General features: G+C 41.2%; 1 protein-coding gene across 1 annotated transcript; it reads left to right on the plus strand.

Annotated features, from left to right (window-relative positions):
• Window positions 1-4,632: 4,632 nt before the first annotated feature.
• LOC310955628 (zinc finger protein 516-like) lies at window positions 4,633-10,734 on the plus strand (the record flags this gene model as incomplete). Its single annotated transcript, XM_083925561.1, has 4 exons — window positions 4,633-5,977; window positions 6,978-8,273; window positions 8,641-8,705; window positions 10,684-10,734. The coding sequence occupies 4 exons, from the start codon at window positions 4,633-4,635 to the stop codon at window positions 10,732-10,734; spliced, it is 2,757 nt and encodes a 918-aa protein (XP_083781687.1).
• Between the last annotated feature and the right edge of the window lie 663 nt (window positions 10,735-11,397).

An 11,397-nucleotide genomic window follows, 5' to 3' on the forward strand; every position in this document is an offset into this window, starting at 1 on the left:
GGTTGTTATTTTGGGCTTTGGTAAACACTGATCAACATTTTTCACTACTACTACTACTTATAGACCAAATCACTTGATTCAAGAAAATAATTGTAAGATAGATAGACTCATGTACTAGCCAATAGCAATACTGATACCAGTATTTTATGTAGTATCTGAGGCGTTTACAATACTAGTAATGGAACAACTCTACAGTCAATATGTGCAACACAAAACAGATAATCAAGCAAAATACTACATAAATAAATCAAAAGTCTTCAACGTGTTTCTCCTGTGGTCACAGTGATGTTCCAAGGATGCTAGGATGCCTTGACAGTGTATTCGTTATTTGAGTAATTGTAATTTTTGTTAACTTAAAAAAAGCTACTTTTACTTACAGACCTGAATGTTGAGCATGCTAACTTGTGCTGGATAGTCATTAAACATGTCATCTTATGCAAGCACCTGGAGGTGTGTGTTGACTCCCCTACATCTGGAAGGAGTCGTCTTCAACTGCAGCAGCAGTGAATCAGCAGAGACATTTTCTGCATAATTGTTCCGAGTACACAAGTAAAGACATAAGAAAGACTCTTCTCATTTCTGGAGCATCATTCGGTACAGATGTTCAATACCGCTGACTATCTGCTCCTTGAGCTTTATTTTAGAAAGAGTACAGTATGATGGAACATTAAGTATTAGTATAACAGAGCTAAGACTGTATATTGTGTTGGGAATGTTGTTATAAGAAGTAAAAATATAGTTTCTTTGCCATCAGTGTGCAGTTAGAGTTTGAAGAAAGCTTAAAGGACTATGAATACAATCTGTGAAAATAGCCTCCCTTTGTATTTAAACGTACAGCAAAGGAAACATTCTCAGTTTGTTTGTTTATTAATTTCATTTTATGCTTCAGTTGCGTTTGCAGTTGGTTGAAACAGACAGGATTATTGGACACAAAACGGTAGATGCGAGCTGAGGCTTAGCGAGTGACTATGGCTTTGAACACTAGCATAAGGACAGTCACATGCTATCTCCACTCAGGGGTATGTTGGCACAGGCTTGTTGCTGGTTGTTGAGAATATTTGGATGACTTCAGCGGTGACACACACACACACACATATACACATGTACATGCGCAGTCATGGGGTTCACACATAATTGCTTCTACCAGTCTACAGTTGCAGAATTTTGCAGATATCAGCTAGAGTTGGACATTATCTTCTATTTTACTTACAAAAAAGGTATTTGTGGTAGTTTGGTGTGTTGGATAGTACTATAGTATCTTGAATAGTTAATTCAGGGGAAATTGGCTATTTCCAGATCCCTGCAGGAAATTACACCCACACTTTCAGTGCAGCAACCACCGGCACAAACACAAACACATCACAGCACACAGGCTCTCAGCATCAGAGCCCTGACCATAGGGAGTTTGTGCTGAGCTGGTTGGGACGTCAGGATGAATCAATGCGAGGACAGCTGACTGGACATGCCTATTCATCTGCCAAAGAAAAGAGAGAGAAAAAGGGAGCCAGGCATTCTAAAAGAAATGAGCTAAGCCCCTGGAGCAACATGTTTGGCTATCTGCATTACTTAACAGATCCTCCAAAGGGCTTTTAGTGGTTATGGGATGAAAGCAGAAAAGGTACAACATAGTGACGTAGGGGGGGATTAGAAAACGGGAAGGTTCAAATAATTTTAGAGGACTGATTGTTCACATTGGAAGTGCAGTAAACAAATTCCTTGTTTAACACAAACACTACATAAATGCATCCTTATACGTGATTGAGCAAAAGGAGGATACTGCAGATGCAAATATATAGCACAGACTAAGCACGTAGGCTGCTTCGACAAAGACATAAGCTCATACTGTAGAGGCGGCTAACTCCATACTGATGGCCTGTTTATTCCCATCTGTTGCCCTCAGCTCTCTGACTTTATCCCCATTGTGTTAACTCATTACGTTCGCCTTAACCTTAACCCCTTAATTGCCACCCTCCAGTTTTCCTTGCACATCCTCCCCCTCTTGGAGACAGTGTGCCACATTGCCCATGCACTAATCTGATGGCGTCTGCCGAACCAAACACCTGCCATGTGCGGAAAAACCATCTAAACCCCCCCCATATTCCAGATACAACACCCATTCCAGCGTGAGCGGATCAGCACACATGACTGCAGGCAGGCAGGCCTGCACGCAGACAGATGCGACCGGGGATGCAGATACAGATAATTAGACAGATCACCTAGTTCCCCTAAAAATTATACCAGAGTCACCATCTCTTTTCCTAGCCTTTATGGGGTTATGTGCACCTAGTTTTTCTCTCACACTCAAAGACTGACAAGACAAACAAGAGTCGCCCTTTGTCCTGCCTCTTTGCCCAGACATGTATTGGAAGACAGTGATGTGTAGGCCCAGGCCTCTTTGCTTTAACAATAACTCTCTCGACCCCCCAATGAGGGGTGGAGGGCCAGACATGAGGCGATGTGACAGTTCTGGTGCGGCCGACACAATAGCAGGTTTTTCTTTTGACTGCCTGGCTGACTATATACGCCACCGAGTACTTTCTTTCACCATTAACAATCCAACAGATAGTCATGTTTGCCTGAGGAACATGTTTAACCACATGAGCTCCTGCCTGTGCCATCCCTTTTTTTCATGTAGAATACAACAAATGTACTCTGTGCGTCTGTTCTGTTCCTGGATGACTTTGTTCTGGTTTTAATCAGGTGTCTAAAAACTAGTTCAAGTTATTTTAATGGCTGTGGAGAGCTTCCTTCGATCAATCAATCATTTTTATATTTCACACAATCATATAATTCATCATTTCCACTGCACGTTTCGGTTTGCTCGACCCACTTTACTTTTTGCTTCATTTTCCACTGTGGATAGTACTGACCGTTTCTCAGCTGATCGCCATAGTGCCGCCATGTGAAACTGCTGAGACATCATCTTCAATGCGATACTCACTTTTCATCGACACTGACGTCTGCACTTTGTAAATTGTACAAATTAGTATTGCGGACTGCCATTTAAAAAAAAATGTAGGGTTGAGTGAATAAAAAATTTGAGGTCACTATCAACGGTATCTTGGCTATTTAAACACTGGGGGGTTGTGCAGGTTTGACCATGTTGTGTTAGTGACCGTTCTTCCTGACCAACCAGCAGTCTGTAGTGTTTTAACTCCACCTTCGACTATCGGCTGAGCTCTCTTGGATCCTCGACTGAGGTGGTACCAAAAAAAGTGTCAGGTATTAGCCGCAATTTTTGCTAATGGGAAAACAACCAAAACAAAGTTGAGTTGTATCTTGCAGTGGAAAAGTGCCATTAGGTACTATTCCAGTGAAATCTAATTCCACGGGTTCCTTCAATTTGTGCATTTATAAAGATAGTGTTAGAGAGGAAAAATAGGATTAAAAGAGGAAAGTTAACACAAATAGTCATGAGCAAGACACAATTAGTATCAATTTTATATTGCTACCATTATTCACACAGTAATATTTAGAAATACACTTTGTAATTTTACGTAAGCACTTACCCTAGAATCAAGGCTATGTGTGTGTGTGCTTGTATGTGAGCTTCTAAAATGAAGTTTGTTGATAATGGAGTATTGATCGTGAATTAGAGTGGACTGCCCCCTCAGGGTTCATCCTGGTTGGCCAGGAATGAATACATCTCTTCATGCTTCACCTCACACACTCAATTTAGGCATAGGAAACCAAAGGACCGACACACACGCATATTGAGACACTGACCCGCGCTCTAATACGTACAGACAGGCGTCGCTCATCCACTGAGGGGACAAAGGTTATTCTAAAATCTGTGTGATGCAAATGGCCTCAGTGGGCTCTCTATCTTAGGACATGGTTTATAGATTTTAAAGATGGTGAGTAAAACTTACATATGTACATACATAACTTACATACTGCAAAGAATTTCTGCTTTGGTTTTGAGAGTATTCATAGTGAAACCAGTCTCTCGTCTCTGGAAATGTAATGTGTGGCAATGTAAAACAAAAAAGAAGATATGTGATTTTGTTTGACAGAATATGTATGTCGATCTTCTGGCCTATATTTGATTTGTGAAAAAAAAATACTTTGTTTTGGGCCAAAGTGTCACCATTTAATGATTTAAATATCATCAAGTATACAGCTTTTATCTAAAGAACTATAACTGCAATATCTTTATTAAAACTGTGGCTCAGGACGTGGAGAGGGATGTCCACTGATTGCAGGGTCGGCGGTTCGTACCTGTGAGTCTGCATGTGAATGGGTGAATGAGTGGCTGGACTGTAAAGCATTTTGGATAAAACCACTCTATAAATGCAGTCCATTTACTGAAAATAGTATATTATATCATATAGAATATTTTAATATATTGTTAATAATATTTGACTCACCTTTTAAATTTTTTTTAATTTGGATCATACGTTAAATTATCACAAGCCTAATTTAAATTTCCTTTTCTTTTTTAGGTATTTTTGCCCACCTGAAAAAGAACTTCTCTTCAAGAATCAGGATGGACACTAAAGCTGCCATGTTTTGCAAGTTTTTAATGCCTATTCTGAGAACTCACTGACTTTTGGAAGACGAAACATCTCGCAGTTAGAGGATTTATTACACAGCTTTGGTTTTTGACGTTACGTTCCTCCAGGAAAAGTAATGGAGACAGAAGAGAGGGAGGATGTATCACCAAAACCTGCAGCTAATACAAAGGCAGACACAGAGGAAGGTGTGACTTCTGGCCATACCTGTGGGGTGTGTGGCCGTAGCTTTCCTCTTCTCAGCTCTCTGTCGCAGCACATGAGAAGACACACGCGGGAGAAGCCGTACAAGTGTCCGTACTGTGATCACAGGACGGCTCAGAAGGGCACTCTGAAGGCCCACATTCGAAGCCATAAACTGGGCCTTTTCAGCCACAACCTCAGTAACAAGGACGGGGGTGGAGATCGAGAGCAGAAAGATAACACAGAGACACTTGACCCTACTGAAATCGTCAGCACATCTGTCAAAGCTCATAAAGTCAACGGGAAAGTGAAGAAGAAAGGAACCAAGAAAAAGATTAAGGGTAAAGATGGTGATGAGGTCGCTGATGAGGCTGATGATGGGTCCTGTACCTGCAGCATTTGTGGCCAGGTTTTCCCTCAGGTACTACTCCTAAAATCCCACATGAAAAGGCACCGCAGCTCCCAGGATCATGGTTGCCGGATTTGTGGACGCCGTTTCCGCCAGGCATGGTTCCTCCAAAGTCATATGCGCATTCACCGGGCCAAAGCCCAGCTACGAGGTGGCAAAAGCAATGAGCCGCCTGCCACCGTCAATGGAGTTCCTCAGGATCCAGCATCGCTGACAAATGAAGAGTGCCTCTATGAGCTCTGTGCTGGCTGTGGTAACTTCTTCTATGACCGCAAGACATTACGAATACATGAAAAGCTACATAAACCAAACCACAGTCGCACTCAGACACAAAATCCACCACAGGAAGACACTGAAGCCTCTGAGTTGCATATGGCTAAGACGCATTTTTTGGAGAGCCTGAACCTCACATGTGCCGGACCAAGGGAAATATCTGAGGAAAAGAGCTTGGGCAGGCGAATTCCAGAGCTGGATCCAGTTTGTAGTTACCAAGCGTGGCAGCTGGCCACAAGGGGGCGAGTAGTGGAGGTCACAGAGAAATGTCTGGGATGGGAGGAGAGGCTAGCAGATGCTGAGGTGGCATACGACACAGAGAAGGGCGAGTACGTACCCCTGAAGCAGGAGAAGAAGAGGAAGCCAATTGACACCTCCAGCTCCAACATTAAGAAGATGAAGGGTGATGCAGGCCTTGATCACTCATCAAACAGCATGGCTCACACTAAAGGTGGCGACAAGAGGATTTCCCAGAAAGACCGTATTCTGTTAAACGGACTTGGTCATGCTTTTTATGAGGCGCTGCAGACTAAGAGAGTCAAAGATGTTCTCCTCCCACCTAAACAGACCAACAGCACCAGGACACAAGACCAGGATGGTAAGCCATACACACCACACTACAATATCTGTGCTACAGTTTGTGCAAGACAACGGTTCAAAATCCTTGAAATTCCAAATCGTTTACCAGGCCCTGTTTGTGCTGAGGGCAGTTGATTTGTATTAAACATTGCACCCTTTTTAGTTAAATTAGCAAATATTATGTTTGTGGAAATGCAGATGTGCCACTTTTTCTTGCAAATAGCTGACTTAAATATAGACAGACCATGAATAAGACTCTTTTTGATATAGAGGCCATCAAAAAAAGCTGTTAGAATTTAACATTGTACTGTGGAAAAGGGAGACCTCTGGTGAATTTATAACTGAACTACAGCAACTGTATTTGCACTTGCACCTTTTAAGTTTCATTGCAAAATGTTTTAAGTAACTAAAAGAAACATTTTCTTGCCTTTAATTCTTTAACACACACTAATATGAAGTAACTGTTCTGTTACTAGTAACTGTTATTAGCCAAAGGTCTGGAGTTTTTAAAACTTGAAACAGTTGTACTGAGAGAACAGGAGCTATTTTTAGAAGAATATGTTTTATTTTGGAAACTAGAAACCAGTGTCTTTCTGCTAAAGAACACTGTTGTTTCTGCTTCTGTGGGGGACAGGTAACACATGTTGCATCTAGCATATTGCTAAATAAAAACCTGTTCAACTAGACCCAGATTTAGAGCTGCTGGAAGGAAGAGTATCTAAGCTGTTTGTCAACCACATTCACAAATTTGTGTTTAATCAGCACAAGAATGATTAAGATAACAATCACTTAATGTTTTAGTGAAATTAACTTGTTTAATAATATTTAAAGCATTTAAAACATGTATTTGTCAAAGGTTTATAAAACTCTGTCAAAACTTCCCAACTCTTAAGTTGTAGAGCTCATTTTCTTGCTAATGTAATCCCTGCTAGTGAATCTATGTTGTATACAAACATACTTACACAGCACTTAAATTCTACAAATGTCCTTCACATTGCTTCTCCTGCTCTTACCTACAGGAAATAAAACATACTTCTGTGAGCACTGTGATTTCCACACTGTTGACGCCTCATCACTCAGGTCCCACCTGCACAGGCAGCACCAGGACTTCCTGGGTCCCTACAGCAAACACAGCACCATTTTGGACAACATTAACCAAAGCGGTTCCAAAGCCTCAAGATACATGGACTACCTCAGAAACAGGAGTGTGTTGCTCAGTCAGCCATATTGGACTCCTTACACATGTCCACCTGGCCAGGGGTCAACAGAGTCCAACGTTAAAACAGAAAAGTCAAATGATGCTGAGGTCAAAGGGCAGGGACACGCTGCTAACAATCCAGGAAGTCTTCTTAATCTGTCTTCATTACCTGTCAGTGAAGGAGGCCGCACTGTAAATGATCCAATAAAGACAGAGGGCCTGGTGAAGCATCAGTGCCCGTACTGCTCCCACACTACCAATTACCCAGAAGTACTGTGGATCCATCAACGGGTGGCACACAGGGTAGATGGCTGCAGCACCATGGCACCCAAGTGGGCACCCTGCGTTAACAGCCCCAAGAGTTTAAAGGCAGGTTCTACCCAGTGGAGACGCACGGGGCCTCCGCCATTCCTCGAAGGCAAGGACTGCCCCGCTTTACCTGCTCCAAGAACTCAGCGCACACAGCCTCCAGGTTTGCCAACCAGCAGCAGCAGCCGCAGCAGCAGCAGCAGCAGCAGCAGCAAGCACTCAGCCTCCAAGACCCAATCAGGCGTCCCTAAGACCAAGCAACAGTCTAAAGACTCACGCTCTTCAGATGGGACACAGTCTAGTGGGAGGATGGGACTCCTACCTCAAAAGAAGTCTGGTGAACATAACAGGGCAGAGAAGGGGGGAGGTAAAAGCACCCAAGCTACTTCATCCAGCAGTATTGCGCATAATAAGAGTGCCCCTAGTTTCCAGCCTACAAGCAGCCCCAAACACAGAAGCCACAGAGCTGCAGTGGAAGGGAACTTCCCACAGGAGGGTTTGGGTTTCATGTTAGCGCGAAGTCACAGTGGGACTTCATCTAACACTTCTGCAGATAGACCCCATCCCCGCAGGCAGTCGTGTGACTCCTCTTCAGTTCCTAAGGGTCCTGATCTGTGGGCTGCCATGAACATGTGGGGTCACAAAGGATATTTAGAACCGCTACGTTTTGCTCAGGTAAAGAATGAATCGACAGGAGAAATGCCAATGGACATTGATATTTTGAGTCTCCTGAAAAACTACAGTCCCCACGATTTGGCTGCTCTTTACCAGCACTGGGGATTTGTTGATCCCAGGATCGATCCACAAGGTGAGGATGAGCTCTGTTTTGTGTTGAATTCACTGTTAATGTATGGAAGCCCATTTCAGGCAATGTGATAAAAAGATCCTGTAAATCATTTTAATGAGAAACTCTTAAAATAATGAGTTAGCATCTCCTAACAATGACTTGTTATCTCAAAACAATGAGTTGGTATACAACTGACAAAGTTTCTCATTATGCTGCAGTACGAAGTCATTATGCTGAGATACTAAGTCATTATCTATTGTTACATTTTACACTGAAGGATGAGTGTGATGGTCAGCAGTCGGCCTTTATTTTAAAACTGGTGAAAATTAGAAGGAGACATTATCATGATATTTTTGTTTATGTGCTTTTATACTTTATATTTTTACAGCAATGTTGCAGTTAAATGGAAATTTTGGAAAAGAAGTCCACTCCACCTCTGAAGCTTCCAAACAAGTATGTTGTCCTTGCAGCAGCCACTGATATTATAGTTTTAATACAATTTTAATCTTAGTCTTCATCCTAGGGATAGGTGTTTGAAATTACTTCAATTTAATAAATTACAGGACAATCATGCCATTTTTACTTATTATACTATGGATATGTGTATATGTTTAATTGAAGGGTTTTACATTAAGAGGCAAAATCATCATTTTAAGTTTCTAAAGTTGTCAGAATTAAAAATGAAAAGCCTGTCAGGGTTTCCTGCAGTGTTTTTATAGTGGAGGTGAGAAAGACAACTTCACATACGACACATATACAGAACAACCTTTAAGAAATAAAACATTAATCTACAGCAAATGGAGCTGAGGTGCTATTTCACACACAAATGGCATACATTTAAACAAGTGCGGCTTTAGTTTAGACTTTAAATTAAATGCCATCTCCTAACATTTAGTAAATAAATTGATTACAAGCTGAGATGTGTCTGGATCTGGCCCCTGCTTAACAACTTCCTGGGGGAAACCCTGTCCTATGTATGGAAACATCACTAATAAACAAACCCTATAAGTAAGTATTATATCCTATATTTGTCATCTACTGTGTACTAAAGAAAATGCCAGTCAGTTGTTTTTGTTTACAGTAGATTTTTCCTTATAGTTCAACTGAAATTTAAGTCTAAACTCAGCTGACTGCAAACCTTATCCATCAGTTTACTTACTCAAATTAAAAACAGCATAAAAGTCCCTCTCTGCCTCACAAGTATGTACAGTATGTCTTTGCCAACTGTGTGTTCTTGTTCTCGTGTCTGTACCTTGTCTGTGTTGGAATACAGTCTGTCACTCCTGTGCACACGTGCGTCTGCGTAGCTTCATGCATTTGCGTGTGGGGCTGTCAACTTCCACAACCTGGCTGTCTATTCCCTCTCGTTTCAGTAAGGGAGGCTGACAGGGATGAGGAAAACAAATAATAAAAGAACATTGTTGTCCCCCCTCAGGGTAGAACTCGCCCAGCATCTCCATATGGTGTGTCATCGGCCTGTCAGTCAGGCCTACCCTGATGCTACCTACAACTGTTCTTGCTTTCTCCTCTTTCCCCCCTAGAGTAATATGTGGGCAACTTTTTAAACACTAGAGATGGGAAATAGCTCAGTCTGTAGGGGTGAGGCATTACAAATCAGATTATCTAATATGGATAGCACTGTGGGGGCAGTACTATCAGAACATTTTGTGCTAACAAATAGTAAAAGATTGTTTTCTTTTCTGTTTCTTGTGTCTTCTGGCCTTTAAACTTTATTTTAAAGAAGGCACCAGCTTCTCTCTGTCCATGAGGTGTGCACGCCGTGGCATGTAGGTTAGCTAATACAGTAGCTACTGCATAAAATTACAGTGTGACTGGGCCCGCCCTAGACATCCCCATATCATCATTAAGGGGATTAATACTAAATTGACACAAAAGATACATTTATAATATAGCTACTATTTGCGTGCAACTAATCAGTTAACAACTCAGTGTATTTTTTTAGTTGTTTTTTTAAATTACGTAGGTTGTCATTAGTCTCTATATGCTGACTAAAACAGTTAGCCAATGTTGCTTGAATGCACATCTTGTTTTTCAAATTAAAGCAGACAACTAATTTATGGTATGTGGTCGTTATTAAATAAAGTTGGTTAAGAATGTATATGTAATTATTACTATTAGCTTTAGATTTCTACGAAATAAAAATTATCATCTTAGAATAAAAGTAACAAACTTAGTTAAATAAATTTCCAATTCAAAATTACACACACACACACACACACACACGCACACACACACACACACACACACACACACACACACACACACACACACACACACACACACACACACACACACACACACACACACACACACACACACACACACACACACACACACACACACACACACACACACACAGAGTGTCGTTGGATGAAAACTAACTGGTGTGCCTCACACTTGTCTCCTGCAGGTGAACAGCCGCTCCACTTCCTCCTCAGGGTCTCTTCATAAAGGAACATGAACATACATCGTGTTCCTGTTGGCTTCCAGCCTGCACAATCCTGCTGAACTAAGAGGCCTGCTGTTCTTTAAAGGAACCAGCCATAAACTCCTAAAGGACAGAGACACTGGATAATGCACAATATATGCAAAGCAATGAGGTGGACTGTTGTAATATGGTTCTTTAATTTGAAGTGTTAAGCATGGTTTTGTTTGTTACAAGTGTAGATATGTTACTTACCAAAACACACATGAAGATATGTTCCATGGACATGAGGTAGAGCTGTTTGGGCTTTTTTGTATAAACATAAACACTTGACCTAAATGATATGTGATGATACATTTGTTAAAGGATAAAGAGGACATCATATTGGCTCGATGCACACAGATATCTTCAGGTTTTGAGTGAAAAATTAGCAATAAAAACCCCCCCACCAAATGTTAAAACCCAGGATGCCACTGGAAACATTCAGAAGCTATGACCTGAACATTTTACTGAACGTTTACCTCTATATATACTTTATGTTTCAGTTTGTTGTTTCTAAATGGAGCTTACAAGTATGTAAAATGTCCTTTTTTCATTTAGGGTTAGTACTGTATTTGAACATTCAGAATCAATCAACAAAGTAATTCGAGAGAAAAATGTTTAAAATGATAATAAACTGATTATCTTTAGGTTTTACAC

Source organism: Echiichthys vipera, assembly GCF_963691815.1.
Source record: "Echiichthys vipera genome assembly, chromosome: 13".
NCBI lineage: Eukaryota > Metazoa > Chordata > Actinopteri > Perciformes > Trachinidae > Echiichthys > Echiichthys vipera.